This window comes from Triticum aestivum, chromosome 2D (assembly GCF_018294505.1).
Source record: "Triticum aestivum cultivar Chinese Spring chromosome 2D, IWGSC CS RefSeq v2.1, whole genome shotgun sequence".
Taxonomy (NCBI): domain Eukaryota; kingdom Viridiplantae; phylum Streptophyta; class Magnoliopsida; order Poales; family Poaceae; genus Triticum; species Triticum aestivum.
Window position 1 is genome coordinate 535517606 of NC_057799.1, and position 16176 is coordinate 535533781.

The window sequence follows — 16176 nt, forward strand, 5'->3', positions numbered from 1 at the left end:
GCTCCTCTCTAAAGCAGGCTTACGGGCCTAACCTCTCTGTACATGCCTGTGGGCCTATTGGGCCTTCTGCGGGCCTGAATCCTGGCCCATGGATGGGTTTCTAATCGTATTCAGGCCGTGGTGGCCCAGTAGGTGGCATAATTTTTAATTTTTGGCCTGTTATTTTTCATGCATTTACTAATTATTTTGAGCTATAAGACCCTAAAATTGAAAAGCATTTCAAATGAACTCTGAAAAGGTTGAAAGTTGGCATGGTATCATCATTTCATCCACATAGCATGTGCAAGAAAGTTGAGAGGGTTACGGCAAAAACTAGATGCACTTCTTGTACAAAACGGACAATGGTATCATACTCATCTATTACAAAGTTGGCATGGTATCATTATAATAGATGCGGGAGAAAGTCTTCACTTTTTCTTCGCTTGTGTCATTTGCTTATTGCACCGTAACCATGGATAATCTTCATCGTTTATCAGGATGCTTGGGTCAGCCTTGACTTTGAAGGGAGGAATTTCATGAAACTTTTCATAATCTTCAGACATGTCTGTCTTGCCCTCCACTCCCACAATGTCCCTTTTTCCTGAAAGAACTATGTGCCGCTTTGGCTCATCGTATGATGTATTCGCTTCCTTATCTTTTCTTTTCCTCGGTCTGGTAGACATGTCCTTCACATAGATAACCTGTGCCACATCATTGGCTAGGACGAACGGTTCGTCAGTGTACCCAAGATTGTTCAGATCCACTGTTGTCATTCCGTATTGTGGGTCTACCTGTACCCCGCCTCCTGACAGATTGACCCATTTTCACTTAAACAAAGGGACCTTAAAATCATGTCCGTAGTCAAGTTTCCATATGTCCATTATGTAACCATAATATGTGTCCTTTCCCCTCTCGGTTGCTGCATCAAAGCGGACACCGCTGTTTTGGTTGGTGCTCTTTTGATCTTGGGCGATCGTGTAAAATGTATTCCCATTTATCTCGTATCCTTTGTAAGTCAATACAGTCAAAGATGGCCCCCTGGACAACGAGTACAACTCATCACAAACAGTGGTGTCACCTCTAAGACGTGTTTCCAACCAACTGCTGAAAGTCCTGATGTGTTCACATGTAATCCAGTCGTCACACTGCTCCGGGTGTTTGCAGCGTAGACTGTTCTTGTGTTCATCGACATACGGGGTCACCAAGGTAGAGTTCTGTAGAACTGTGTAGTGTGCTTGAGACCAAGAATATCCGTCCCTGCATATTATTGAGTCCCCCCCTCCAAGCGTGCCTTTTCCAGTCAGTCTCCCCTCATACCGCGATTTAGGGAGACCTATCTTCTTAAGGCCAGGAATGAAGTTAACACAAAACCCAATGACATCCTCTGTTTGATGGCCCATGGAGATGCTTCCTTCTGGCCTAGCGCGGTTACGGACATATTTCTTTAGGACTCCCATGAACCTCTCAAAGGGGAACATATTGTGTAGAAATACGGGCCCCAGAATGACTATCTCGTCGACTAGATGAACTAGGACGTGCGTCATGATATTGAAGAAGGATGGTGGGAACACCAGCTCGAAACTGACAAGACATTGCTCCACATCACTCCTTAGCCTTGGTATGATTTCTGGATCGATCGCCTTCTGAGAGATTGCATTGAGGAATGCACATAGCTTCACAATGGCTAATCGGACGTTTTCCGGTAGAAGCCCCCTCAATGCAACCGGAAGCAGTTGCGTCATAATCACGTGGCAGTCATGAGACTTTAGGTTCTGGAACTTTTTCTCTGGCATATTTATTATTCCCTTTATATTCGACGAGAAGCCAGTCGGGACCTTCATACTGAGCAGGCATTCAAAGAAGATTTCTTTCTCTTCTTTCGTAAGAGCGTAGCTGGCAGGACCTTCATACTGCTTCGGAGGCATGCCGTCTTTTTCGTGCAAACGTTGCAGGTCCTCCCGTGCCTCAGGTGTATCTTTTGTCTTCCCATACACGCCCAAGAAGCCTAGCAGGTTCACGCAAAGGTTCTTCGTCACGTGCATCACGTCGATTGAAGACCGGACCTCTAGCTCTTTCCAGTAGGGTAGGTCCCAAAATATAGATTTCTTCTTCCACATGGGTGCGTGTCCCTCAGCGTCATTCGGAACAGCTAGTCCACCGGGACCCTTTCCAAAGATTACGTGTAAATCATTGACCATAGCAAGTACGTGATCACCGGTACGCATGGCGGGCTTCTTCCGGTGATCTGCCTCGCCTTTCAAATGCTTGCCTTTCTTTCGACATTGATGGTTGGTCGGAAGAAATCGACGATGGCCCAGGTACACATTCTTCCTGCTTTTGTCAAGGTATATACTTTCAGTGTCATCTAAACAGTGCGTGCATGTGTGGTATCCCTTGTTTGTCTGTCCTGAAAGATTACTGAGAGCGGGCCAATCGTTGATGGTTACAAACAGCAACGCGTGCAGGTTAAATTCCTCCTATTTGTGCTCATCCCACGTACGTACACCGTTTCCATTCCACAGCTGTAAAAGTTCTTCAACTAATGGCCTTAGGTACACATCAATGTCGTTGCCGGGTTGCTTAGGGCCTTGGATGAGAACTGGCATCATAATGAACTTCCGCTTCATGCACATCCAAGGAGGAAGGTTATACATACATAGAGTCACAGGCCACGTGCTGTGATTGCTGCTCTGCTCCCCGAAAGGATTAATGCCATCCGCGCTTAAACCAAACCATACGTTCCTTGGGTCAGCTGCAAACTCAGCCCAGTACTTTCTCTCGATTTTTCTCCACTGCGACCCGTCAGCGGGTGCTCTCAACTTCCCGTCTTTCTTACAGTCCTCACTGTGCCATCGCATCAACTTGGCATGCTCTTCGTTTCTGAACAGACGTTTCAACTGTGGTATTATAGGAGCATACCACATCACCTTCGCAGGAACCCTCTTCCTGGGGGGCTCGTCGTCAACATCACCAGGGTCATCTCGTCTGATCTTATACCGCAATGCACCGCATACCGGGCATGCGTTCAGATCCTTGTACGCACCGCGGTAGAGGATGCAGTCATTAGGGCATGCATGTATCTTGTGCACCTCCAATCCTAGAGGGCATACGACCTTCTTTGCTGCGTATGTACTGTCGGGCAATTCGTTATCCTTTGGAAGCTTCTTCTTCAATATTTTCAATAGCTTCTCAAATCCTTTGTCAGGCACAGCATTCTCTGCCTTCCACTGTAGCAATTCCAGTACGGTACCGAGCTTTGTGTTGCCATCTTCGCAATTGGGGTACAACCCTTTTTTGTGATCCTCTAACATGCGATCGAACTTCAGCTTCTCCTTTTGACTTTCGCATTGCGTCCTTGCATCGACTATGACCCGGCGGAGATCATCATCATCGGGCACTGGTTCCTCTTGATCTTCAGCAGCTTCCCCCCTTGCAGCATCATTGGGCACATCGTCTGGTTCCTCTTGATCTTCAGCAGCTTCCCCCGCTGCAGCGTCACCGTATTCAGGGGGCACATAGTTGTCATCGTCCTCTTCTTCTTCGCCGTCTTCCATCATAACCCCTATTTCTCCGTGCCTCGTCCAAACATTATAGTGTGGCATGAAACCCTTGTAAAGCAGGTGGGTGTGAAGGATTTTCCGGTCAGAGTAAGACTTCGTATTCCCACATATAGGGCATGGACAACACATAAAACCATTCTTCTTGTTTGCCTCAGCCACTTCGAGAAAATCATGCATGCCCTTAATGTACTCGGAGTTGTGTCTGTCACCGTACATCCATTGCCGGTTCATCTGCGTGCATTATATATAATTAAGTGTGTCAAAAACCATTATAGAACATCATGAATAGATAATTAAGTGACCAAATTAATAGAAGTTCATCATCACATTAGAACCAAAGTACATACATAGTTCTCATCTAACAACATATATATAGCTCTCCAGAGCATCTAATTAATTAAACCATACATTGAAACTATGTAAAACATTTCAATGCGAAAACAAATGCGATCATAATCGTAACCAAGGTAACAATTGATCCAACGGCATAATGATACCAAGCCTCGGTATGAATGGCATATTTTCTAATCTTTCTAATCTTCAAGCGCATTGCATCCATCTTGATCTTGTGATCATCGACGACATCCGCAACATGCAACTCCAATATCATCTTCTCCTCCTCAATTTTTTTTATTTTTTCCTTCAAGTAATTGTTTTCTTTTTCAACTAAATTTAACCTCTCGACAATAGGGTCAGTTAGAATTTCTGGTTCAACCACCTCCTAGATAAATAAAATCTATGTCATGTTGGTCGGTATATTTGTCATAAACAATAAATGAATCAAATAGTTATAAAAAGATAATATATACCACATCCGAATCATAGACAGGACGAGGGCCGACGGGGGCGGATACCAAAACCATCGCACTATGTAATAAGAAGGAATAATAAAAGTAAAAAAATTAGACAAGTAACTATCTAAAGTAAGAATTTTTTTTCCTTTCAGAAAGAAGATAAGAACAAGAGGCTCACCACGGTGGTGCTGGCAACGAGATCGGCGCGGGCGATCGACGGCGGTGAAGACGGGGACGGGACGTGACGGACTGCTAAACCTAGACAAATCTCGGGGAAAATGGAGCTCGGAGGTCGAGTTTCGAGAGGACAAAGATTAACTAGTGTGGCTCAGACATTTCATCGAACACCTCATGTGCATAGGAGGTGAGCTAGAGCACCCAAATGCCCTCCCCTCGTCGGCCAGAAAAAACAGAGCACTCTGGAGTGCTCTGCTGTGGCGATGGGGTATATATAGGGAACTCATTGGTCCCGATTGGTGCCACCAACCGGGACTAAAGGGGGCATTGGTCCCGGTTGGTGGCACCAACTGGGACCAAAGGCCTTGTGCTGGAACTGGCGCGGTGCGGTGGGATGTTTAGTCCCGCCTCGCTAGCCGAGAGGCTTCGACAGTGGTTTATAAGCGCAGCTGCGCTGACCACTTCGAGCTCCTCTCAAATGCAGGCTTACGGGCCTATTCTGTCACTATTTGCCTATGGGCGTACTGGGCCTTCTGCGGGCCTGAATCCTGGCCCATGGATGGGTTTCTAGTCATATTCAAGCCGTGGTGGCCCAGTAGGTGGCATAATTTTTTTCCTCTGTTTTTTTTCTCTTTTGCTTTATTTGTTTTGTTTTGTTTCTACTTACAACAAAAAACTTATTTATTTTATTTATAATTACTTATGTATTTTACTTTAATTATTTTATTTTTATTTATTTTACTGCTGCTATTTTTACTTAATTTATTAAGGTTTATTTATTGTAGTTACTATAGTTTATTTTATTTTATTAAGGTTTACGAGCTGTGGGAGGGACGAGGGGTGGCGACGTGCTGTGGGACACGATGCAGGGGCCGAGGAGGGAATTTAGGGTTAAGTTTTTATACGGGAACGGTTAGACGGGCTTTAGTGGGCTTTCACCGGGCTTGTGGGGTTTTACCAGGTCATCGATGAGAGTTTCCAAAAATGTCATTAGAAATCCGTCATGGATTAACAGGTTTCTTGTAGTGATATGTCGAGCACAATGAGTGGTGATCCTCCGGCCTCCCACTCGCACGCAGGCGCCGCCACCCTCCCGCTCGCTCGCCGCCGCCGTCGTCACCAGTCCCGGCCATGGCGCCGCCGCTGCCGTCGTGCCCCTGAAGACCTATTCATCTTGCCTGAAGGTGATCCTGTGTCAGATCCTCCACTTAACCCGCGTGGATCGGCTTGTGGGTCACTGACAGTGGGTCCCTTGGGCCCACTGGTCAGGTTTGACCAGTTGCCCCCGCCTCCTTCCTCCTCTGGCCGAACAGAGGCGGGGCTCCGGCGATCAACGCCGGCGAACGGCGGCTCCTCGTGGGGTCCTGAGGGCGGGGATGGATCCGCCAGGCCGGGGCGGTCCTCCCGGTGGTCGAGGAGGTGGCGGGGATGGAGGGAGTCGCCGGCGGCGAGCTCCGCGGCGGACGGCAGCTTCGGGAGGTTTGGGGCTTTGGCCTACGGTGGTTCCCCGACGCAGCTGAGGGTTTGGGCGGCTCCGCACGGTCGAGGGGAGGAGGATGGTGGTGCTATACGGACGGGGGGGCTCTAGTTGCGACTGAATGGACCGGAGGGTGGCGGCGGCTGTACTGGCCGGAGATGGGGAAGAAGACCCTCCCTGGTCGATTGCCTGCTATGGGGGTGCTAGGTGGGGTGGCTTGAGGTCGCCTGAGGGACTGGACGGACTCGGGGGCTCCTTATATAGGCGGCCGGAGTCGGTTCCAATGGCGGCCGTTCTCTAGCCTGCAGGACGTCGTGGCGGCGACAGGCACTAGTGGACGAGCTCGCGGATAAGCTTGGACTGCTCCAGAGGCGAGCTGGCGAGCGGCTGTGGCTCGGGCGGCGCCGTCCATGGCAGGGGCCTGCTGTGGCCGGCCGTCGTGCCCCTGAAGACCTATTCATCTTGCCTGAAGGTGATCCTGTGTCAGATCCTGCACGATACCTCATCACTACAACACGTCGGCGGCGGTGTATGAGGCGTCCATGGCCTTGGTGGCGCCTTCAAGGGAGGACGCATGATCTTCAAGGGAGGACAGGCCATCAGATTCATCCACTTGGTAGCGTCTTTGTTCATCCAGGTTTGACGATTCATCTTTTCATTATCTAGTCTCTCAGGGATGTCAAACGTACCATCAACAACTAACGTCAGCATTTATTTTGTTCTGTAGTGAACCCCCTCGATGAATGCATGTCTGTTGCCGTGGCTAGAGAAAATTCTACATATCCACATCCTGATAACCAACAAGATAAGTAGCAGCTTTGATATGGAGGTATTTTCCTTCACTGCGTGCTTTTTCTTTGTGCCCTTTACTGTACTATAGTAGCATTTGCTAAATTGCATTGAGAGAATAGGACGGCACAACAAGCTAGGGCTTCAAGAAAACCAACCAAATTCCTTTTTTTTGGGATCAACCAACCAAATTGTTGTATTTTACTTTAAATTCCTTTTTATTTCTAATTACTTATGTATTTTACTTTAATTATTTTATTTTTATTTATTTTACTGCTGCTATTTTTACTTAATTTATTAAGGTTTATTTATTGTAGTTACTATAGTTTATTTTATTTTATTTTATTAAGGTTTATTTATTTTATAAATATAAAAAATGAACATAGATGCGCTTATAGAGAAAATTCAACCTAAATTCATAATAAATTTCTATGAAATTTACTGTGAATTTAGGTCAAATTTCCTGTATAAGGGCATCTATTTTCACTTTAAGAGAAGCTCAACAAGGCAGATAGGGACGGCCTTATAAACTGATGTGAGCGCCCTTCGGTTGGCGAGGTGGGACTAAACACTGGCCGCAACTAGGACCAGGCCTTTAGTCCCGGTTTGTGGTAGGAACCGGGACTAAAGGGTGGTGGGCCAGGAGCGTGGCCCATTGGTCCCGGTTTGTCCCACCAACCGGGACCAATGCCCCCACGAGGCCCGGCAGGTCCCTGGCCGCACGAACCGGGACCAATGCTCACATTAGTCCCGGTTCGTGACTGAATCGGGGCTAATGTGAAAACTGTCCTGTGACCTAAGCCCCTTTTCCTACTAGTGCTCCGACCAATAAGATGATTAGGAACCGGGGGAAGATGTGGGAGGATGATAAGAAGAAGCAAGAAGGGGTGGCGGCCAAGATGATGGATAAGTTAAAGGACATCATGACCAAGGAGGAGGCAAGGGTAGCGCGCAATGATGTGAAGGGGGAAAAGAAGGCATGGAGGTTTCGCATGCTCATGGAGAAGCAAGACAAGAAACTCAAGCTCCAAGAGAAGAAGCTTCAGATCAAGGCCGCTTCAGAGGACTCCAAAATGTTGTTCGTGAAGACGTTGGACTTGGATCCCGATGCGGCGAAGATTGTACAAGTATATTATGCGAGCATATTGAAGAACTTCGTGCAAACGGAGGAGGCCGGACCAGCCGAAGAGTGAGGTCTTTGCCATGGACAACTGGACCGGAGAAGGTCTCTCGCACAGACATCCAGACTAGCAACTTTTGGGATCATTCGATGTAAAAACTTTTTGAACTTTCGGTGTTTTTTGGTTGTGATTGCATAGGTTTGCAACTATTAAACATATGCTTAAATTGGTATTGATCTAGATATGCATGTCAAATGGAGGAGGCTTAACCAGGGGCGGACATTTGGTGACATCGTTTAGATGGCCTCTCCCTATCGTTCTTCGTGAAGACATCCGGACGTGTCCGCGAACATTTGATGAGGTCGGTTTTGATGATCCACGTTGGAGTTGCCTTTATCTTGTTTTAATTTATAATGATGCACTTCTTTGTCTAACCTGTGTGGTGGAAACTATGTTAATCTCAGAAATAACTCTTTTGAGACTGATTTGCATCTGGTCACACAACTATGACAATTTTTAGAAAGCTTGCAACTAAATTTCTGTAAGGAACTATTTGATTGAAAGGAACATCACATGACTTGGAAGGATTCTTATTCGAACCATTATTGCGGAGCTTGTTTGGTTTTAAGATTATAACTTATGCATTTATTTTTTGTTGACTATACTTTCCAAAAAAAACATTAAGCCGAACCTCATGGAAAACTCTCTCTCTCTCTCTCAGTACAACCAAACAGCGAAAAGTGCCTGCAGAGGCCAAGCTCTATTGAGCTCTTTATTATTATTTTCAGCAGCAAAAAGTGCCTGCAGAGGCCAAGCTCCATTGAGCTCTTTATTATTATTTTCAGCAAAAATACCTTTTTCACATCTCGGAATAATCTGAAAAAAAGTTTTCATGTAGACATATACTTGTAGCATACATGTATAAAATTTCATGAACATATATATTCATATGTGATGCACACAAAAAAAGACAAATACACAGATTAAAATAGGCTTTTTCTTTGTAGTATTTATGTCAGATATTTGTCTTTTTTGTGTAGCATGCAAATAATAAAATTAGTTGACGAAATTTTATACATACTTGAAGAATATGCATATGTATTTATAGAGAAAAGATGACATTTTTTGAAACTTTTAAATATATTTTATTTTATTTTTTGCACGCCACATTCAACCAAACAGCGTCTATTACATATTCGAATAAGGATTTAGATTTTCTATGAATCGACTCGCCATAAAATAAAATTCCATTTTCTTGTTTGTTACTACGACTTTGGAATCATGCGGATCATATTTCTTTTCACGCTGCAGCTTGAGTGCAATTCTACGAATTTCACATGATGTCTCCACACAAAAGAATGCAGCAATCGCAGTGTGCATCACAAAAGCAAACAGACATCATAATATAGGGTACTACTTGCCACAGATTTCTTTGGGAACAGCAATGCAGGGCATAACCACTCCGGGTCACAACACATCTTCTTGACAGAAACAGAGGTAGTAGTTCCTCAAGGCACACAAATCAGGTGGCACACTCCTCATTTACAAGCATCATGAAACGTAATCTAGCAAACGCAATAGCAGTTAATACCCCACATAATGCAGTAAGATAATGTAATAAGCTGGTTAGAACGCCGTTCCAGAGCAGATTCAGACTGGGAAGCTCTGCTCATCATCCTCCATCAGTAGCGTCTGTCAGGTCCATCGCGCATGCCCCGAAATCTGCAGGCAGAGACGGATGCAGCTGGTCAGGTCAGACGAACTTGCGCACGGATTCCAATGACGCCCCCGCATATGATATACGATGCTTACCAGAGGCGGAGGACGTAGCCATGGAGGTTGCCCTCCTGCAGGTTGGGCTGCACCGGCTGGAGCTTGTACTCCTGCAGCTGCGGCGAGAGCTTGAGAGCCGTCATGGAGGACTCGGCGTCCTGGCCGTAGATCTGGTCGCCCACGTCCCACAGAGGGAACAGCTTCGGGTTCATCACGTCGGCCGGCTGGCCCGGCTGATCCCTCGCCGGATTCTTTTTTTGACAGACACAAACAAATTCATCAAGGGTGAATAAATTGCAACACGAAAGCATCTCAAGAGAAATTAAGCTGAGATGTGTTACCATGTGGAACATGTAGCTGCTGCCCTGGTCCTCTGACATGTGCATCTCCTGTCACAATGAAATCCACAAAACTCCATCAAAAAACAACTATTTACAAAAAGAAAAGAAAAGAAAAAGGGTGTGATAAAGGATGTCAGGAATGCTGGACAAATCAATGCATCGTGTTTCGCATACCCTCTGGCGCATCTCCAGCAGCTGCTGGTCAAGTAGCTGTTGCTGCAACAAATTAAATTAGGGCATTAGCACTGGGCACGGAGGAATGCAGAGTTTCATATAGAGTAATAAAAGAACCTATAGAACTGTTGCATCGTGTTGCTGGGTGGTTACCTTCCTAAGGCGAACTTTGTAGAGGGAGAACTCGATCTGCTGCTCAAGATTGCTCACGTCTTGCAGGGTCAGCGAGCCCAGGTCCTCGCCCATGTACTGCCTCATGATGATCTTCAGCCTGTTGCTCTCGTCCTTCATCCTTGTCATCTCATGGATGATTTTCTTCATCGAAAAGAAAAGAAGATTATTAGGTAAAACCAGTAGAAACTAACGATGTTAATTGGTTTGACCTAAACTGGTGTACCTGCTGGACGTCCATCTCATCAAAGCGGGTGCTGGGGGCTTTCAGGTACCTGTCAAAGATGTTTGCAATCCTGCCACACACAAAAAGGAGAAGAAAAAACAGGCGGGGCTTAGTTGATCATCAGCTGTTCTTCACATACTTTCAAATTGATCTTGATTTCATTACTAAAACGTTCAGATTAGCAACAAGAGAAGTTGGAAGTTCCCAACAAAAAGTTCAACAGGAAGTATACACATTGAGAAAAACTGCAGAAGACTAACTGGACGTACAAAAGAACGTCATGACAACTCTATAACAAACATTATGGGACCTGAACAGTATCCAAAATTTCCATTTCCCCTCAAGCCAAGAGGAGCAGAGAAAGATCGGATTGCAGAGAACACGCAGTAATTGAACTGGTGTTTGCGGTCCTGCCACACACAAAAAGGAAAAGAAAACAGGCAGGGCATACTTGATCATCGTCGGTTCTTCGTATACTTTTAAATTCATCTTGACTTCATTACTAAAACGTGCAGATTATCAACAACAGGAGTTGGAAGTTCCCAACAAAAAGTTCAAAAAAAAAACTATACACATTGAGAAAAACTGCAAGACTAACTGAATCTGACAACCCTAGAACAACATTATGAGACCTCAACAATATCAAAAATACCCATTTCCCCTCAAGCCAAGAGGAGCAGAGAAAGATCAAATTTCAGAGAAATATGCAGTGGTTGAACTGGTGTGCAGAGATGTTTTACTCACCTCCATGGAGGGCTGGCGTACTCGTACATCTTGCCACTGCCGGAGAATACGATCACCCCAACCTGCGCATCACAAAGAATGGCCAGCTCGTTTGCCTTCTTGAGCAGCCCCATCCGCCTCTTGGAGAAGGTGACCTGCCTGCTCGTCGTGTTCTCGATCTTCTTGAGCTCCACTTTCCCACGCCCCATTGCTTCAGCTCAGTGGATCTCTTCTCCTCCTATGCAACAAACCAGAGAGAGCTCGTCAAATCATGATGCCTACGCTACGTTCATCCAGGATGAGAATCAAGTAAATGGCTTCAAATGCAGAGTAGAGATGCACCGAATGGCTTCAAGTGCAGGAAGCAAGGTCAAGCAGATGGTTTGAAAAGCAAGAGTACAGAAGCAAAGGTATGTCATAAAAGAAACTACTTCTTCCAAGCTCCACAATGTTAAAGTCGAATCCAAGCACCACGCACATCAAATGGCTTCAAATGCATGAGATGCGGCACAGAAAACTGTATGCATAGACAGGAGAAACCATATGCTGTGAAGAGTAAAAGAGTAGCATTTGCAAGACATGTTCTTGCAGAGAGTGTGTGCTGCAGAGCAAGAGAGGTAGAAGTCCAAAGAGGAGAGGCATTACCTGTGGACTGCGTGTGCTTCTTCAGAAGATGGAGGGGGAGAGCAAAGGGGCCAGGGGAACCTTTTATAAGTCTGGAAAGTTCTTGTTTCATGCCTCAAAGACTACTAATATTCTCATCGTCTCTTGTCAGGCTGTCCCACTATATACTGATGCAGCAAATAAACATTTCACACAATAAGGAAAAGAGAATAATTAAATCAGGCAATGTGGCCAACTTAACCTCCTGCAGTTTATGCCCTAAATCAAATACCCTGCACAAGGAGACTATTATTGTGGCATGTATGCACAGCCCACGGAATCTACCCGTAAATCGCGCTAATGTGTGCCCTCAAATTAGCACCATTAGGGCGGGCATCTCAAACAATGCAGCACAAGATTAATAATGCGTGTTGATGAAGTGCAAAGTGTGAGTTTCAGTGTGCATGAGAGACGGTACCAGATGGCCGGAAATGTGGGTGCTGTGGACTGGTAACCGCCTCTTACTGGACATGGCAAGGGAGGTGAGGCTTGCATCCAGGCTACTCCTGTAAGAAGACCGACCTAGAACTGGCCAAGGCAGGGAATAACTCGGTGCAATAATGCTTTCCATAAGGTGGCCCTTGGTCCACTCCACACTGCACCTAACCTACTGGGGTGCCAGGCAGAGACATGCAGCCGTGGTCAAATGCATGATGGCATGTGTCACACACACACACACACACACATATCCCCTGCCAGTGTCATCAGTTAAGATTTTGTGTTAAAAGATGGCAGATGATCTGCAGATATCTCTCTGCAAAGGTGTTTCAGGGAGACAGTGACTACTACTCCATTGCAAATGCACTTTCCTGGAGCATTGCTATGGAGTGTTAAAAGGATAGCAGATGATCAGAAGGCTCACACTGCTTGTGTAATTTTTTCACAGAAACTTTCATGTTCTCACACTGATGTTGAGCATTTCAGTGTATTTTAATGTGGTTTTCATTTTTCAAGTTCCAAGGGAAAAAATGCCGGTTTACTTCGTTGCCAAGCACCGGGGCTCATTCATGAGTCGTGATCAGGAGAACCAGCAGAGCATGATGGCAGAAGAGATACCCTTGCTAAAAACTGTGTACTTCCAAGGGAGCTCCAGGCACCCATCACACTGGCTCGCAAGGCAAAGAAATTATGCTCCCCTTCTCATGGGGCCTGTCAGCGTCTGGCCACATCCCTATGGCTATGGGCTACCCTTTTTGTTTCTCTTGGAGTTGGACGATCCAACCATGTTCACACCTGCTAAGGAATATAGTTGTTGTTATCATGGGTTGCGTTACACATACAGGTTCTCTCTCAAGACAAACTTTGGCTACGCGGCTCACTTCCCTGGACTCGGCAGCGGTCACAACTTCTTGCTGCCCATTTCGACATATTTGCCGCGAGTTTTGCCCTAAAATTTGTTCCGGGGTCAAATAAACATAACACTTTTATCGCCAATATGGAGGGCGTCGCAAGTTGTGCACAAGTGTATATTTTACACAAATCATGGGGATATCTGGCAGTGGACATCTTTACACCGGGATCACAAATCAATCAGAATATTTCAGGTTCTAGCCAAATCTGAAAGTAACAACAGAGGTAAATACTGAAGTTGCTCATTTGAAACCAATTGTTCTCAGCAGGTTACAAGATCCACGTACACAATAAAGTTGGTGCTGAGCCGCTGACAGCAAATACTGAGGGTGGTGGTACATGACATGTGTGAGACAGTGACATAAACCAAGGATGTCATCACAATTTGCTGGAGGGTACACCTACACCAGAGGCCCTAACCTTCTTCTCGATCACCTTTGAGAGCTCCTTCACTTCCTCCTTGGGGATGTGGCGAGGGTGACTCAACCAAAGCCCTCCATCAACCACCAGCGTAGTCCCATTTACATATTTGCCTGCACAACGAATTGTTGAAGACATCAAATGGCTAACTCTTTAATAAAGGACAAGACGTTACTGAATTACTGTGCAGATTTTAAAGATTTAGTAGTATGTGTCAGTTCCTGGGAATGGCAATGATAAGGCAAGAAAGTATTCATTGAGTTAAAATAGCATACATTTTAGAACAGGGATTGTTAATTTTATAAAACTAGTGATAGCAATATTTTTCAGATGACCTCCAGGTAATTGGATGCTCAGCTTATTGAACTTTTACAGTTGAAAGAACTTGCTGTTATTTGGTTACAAGAACGCTGAAGAACACAACTGACCAGCATCGGAAGCAAGATAGAGCGCGGCCATTGCTATGTCCTGTGTCTCCCCCAACTTAAATAAAGGCATCATTTCCCTTTTCCCCTTGCCCATTTCATCAGGTGCAAGCTTCCTCAGACCTGGAGTGCCTCCGATTGGTCCTGGTGCAATTCCATTGACCCTAATTTCATAATCTGTTCCCCATTCCAGAGCCAGCGTTCTTGTGATACTATCAACACCTGCCTGTAGAAGCCAATATCCTCAGGAAAAGTGACCTATTTCAATCATTTTCTGAAAGTGGATCAAAACATGATAAAAGTACCTTAGCGGCGGAGACATGAATTTGGTACCAAGAAGCAGTGTAATGCAGTGTCGCGCTTATGTTAATGATGAGGCCACCAGTGGAGGGACCCCTCCCTGGCCCACCTTTTTTCAGATACTTCAGGGCTTCGTAGCACATTGTGTATGTACCCACAGTGTCAATCTCAAGAACTGCAGAGAGATAATTTAGTCAATACTAAATTCTCTGAAAGAAAAATATTCAGTATTTAGTTGTTTTTTACATAACAAGACAAGTTATCAGCACAAGATTTCTTGAGCTAAGCAGCCTAGCACAGTTGCACAAAAAACTAGCAAGGGCGCATTACTATTGAAACAGTATGCAAGAAAATTCTCATGGCGCTCGCGCTGCCAATATTCACACAATTGGATCAAACAGCAACTCTCAGGTAAACCAAAAGAACATGGCACAAGGAAGCACCTGTCCGGAATCCCTTGGGTGTGAGATCCTCCGGGGATGCAAGGAAGTTGCCCGCTGCACCGTTGACAAGAATGTCAAGCTTGCCGAAATGCTCAACGGTCGACGCAAGCACTCTCGCTGCATCCTCCTGGTTACGTACATCTCCCTGAAATCCAACAGCCTGCACGCCACACCAAGCTAGCATTAGTACAGACCAGCACTACTTTATCCCCCAAAACACAAGGGGCTAGTTCATTTAATCATGGTGGGGAACATCTTGCTTTGTGAATATGGTTTCACAATTCAACGACACACGAAGTACAAAGCATTGTACACCGTGCAACCCGATTAATAGAGCACTTCTCTTTCATTTGAGAAAACAGTCAGTTTGACTTCATTTCCTAAACAACAATTTCTATACAAAATCCCCTATAAGAACGCGATTGCTATTGGATTCGATGAACAAGATAAGAAAACAACAAGTTCTATACAAAATCCGCAGCGATTTCCTTTCTTGTTTACTTATCACGCAACTACTAATAAGGAACGGATGAAAGATCAAAAGCATTTCCACCTGACAACCAGAGAGCGCCAGATCCTAAGCAAGGAACCAAGGTGGGTGAAACATGCGCGATGGTGGTAGGTAGGATTGGAGCGGAAGAGGAGGAGGGGGAAAGCAGATTGGGCGCACCCGAAGGCCCTCGGAGCGGAGGGCGGCGACGGCCTTGTCGAGGACCTCGCGGCGGCGGCCCATGATGGCGACGTGGGCGCCGTGGCGGGCGAGCTGGGCGGCGATCTCGAAGCAGATGCCGGAGCCGCCGCCGGTGACCAGCGCCGCCTTGCCCTTCAGCACGTCCGCCCGGAACGGCGACTCCGTCGCCATCGCCTCCTCGACGCCTTCTTCTTCCCCCTCCTCTCCTCCTAGCTCCGGTGTGGACGCGGACGGACGGAGAAGCACAAGATGCCAGCTCAGTGTGCCGCTAATCGCCGGCTTTGTTCCGTGTTTGGACTCGTCTTCGCACACGCGGCGCTGCCGGATTTCCTCTGATTCGTGGCTGTGGTTTTTCTATGGGACCAAATTGAGCCGAGCATACCAACTACGACTCACACTAAGTTGAAAAAAGAAACTACGACCACATTGGACATGGATTTTCTGCTCACAACTTTGTTAGAATTTTAGGTCTTTTTTGCGAAGAAATTCAAGGATTCTAACCATTAGTAATTTTTTTATTCGGAACATTTAAACCATAGAAGACTTTCCTTTATAATTCATTCGTACTCCAGTGGACAA

The 16176-nt window shown here is 45.9% G+C and overlaps 2 protein-coding genes across 3 annotated transcripts; both read right to left on the bottom strand.

The window, feature by feature from the left end:
- Positions 1–9271: 9271 nt before the first annotated feature.
- LOC123049827 (MADS-box transcription factor 31) lies at positions 9272–12164 on the bottom strand. Of its 2 annotated transcripts, XM_044472694.1 has the most exons (8): positions 11951–12164; positions 11327–11543; positions 10583–10652; positions 10339–10500; positions 10186–10227; positions 10012–10059; positions 9710–9921; positions 9272–9619 (listed from the first exon to the last, which is right to left on the bottom strand). In XM_044472694.1, coding segments are annotated over exons 2-8 (723 nt in total). In that variant the 5' UTR covers positions 11515–11543; positions 11951–12164; the 3' UTR covers positions 9272–9618. The 2 variants fall into 2 exon arrangements, with proteins under 2 accessions (XP_044328629.1, XP_044328628.1); XM_044472693.1 differs by lacking the exon at positions 9272–9619 and having other exon boundaries at positions 9706–9921.
- A 1380-nt stretch (positions 12165–13544) lies between these two features.
- LOC123054286 (peroxisomal 2,4-dienoyl-CoA reductase [(3E)-enoyl-CoA-producing]) lies at positions 13545–15948 on the bottom strand. The gene is made up of 5 exons (XM_044478019.1): positions 15577–15948; positions 14907–15066; positions 14469–14638; positions 14167–14389; positions 13545–13851 (listed from the first exon to the last, which is right to left on the bottom strand). The coding sequence occupies exons 1-5, from the start codon at positions 15766–15768 to the stop codon at positions 13697–13699; spliced, it is 900 nt and encodes a 299-aa protein (XP_044333954.1). The 5' UTR covers positions 15769–15948; the 3' UTR covers positions 13545–13696.
- Positions 15949–16176: the final 228 nt, after the last annotated feature.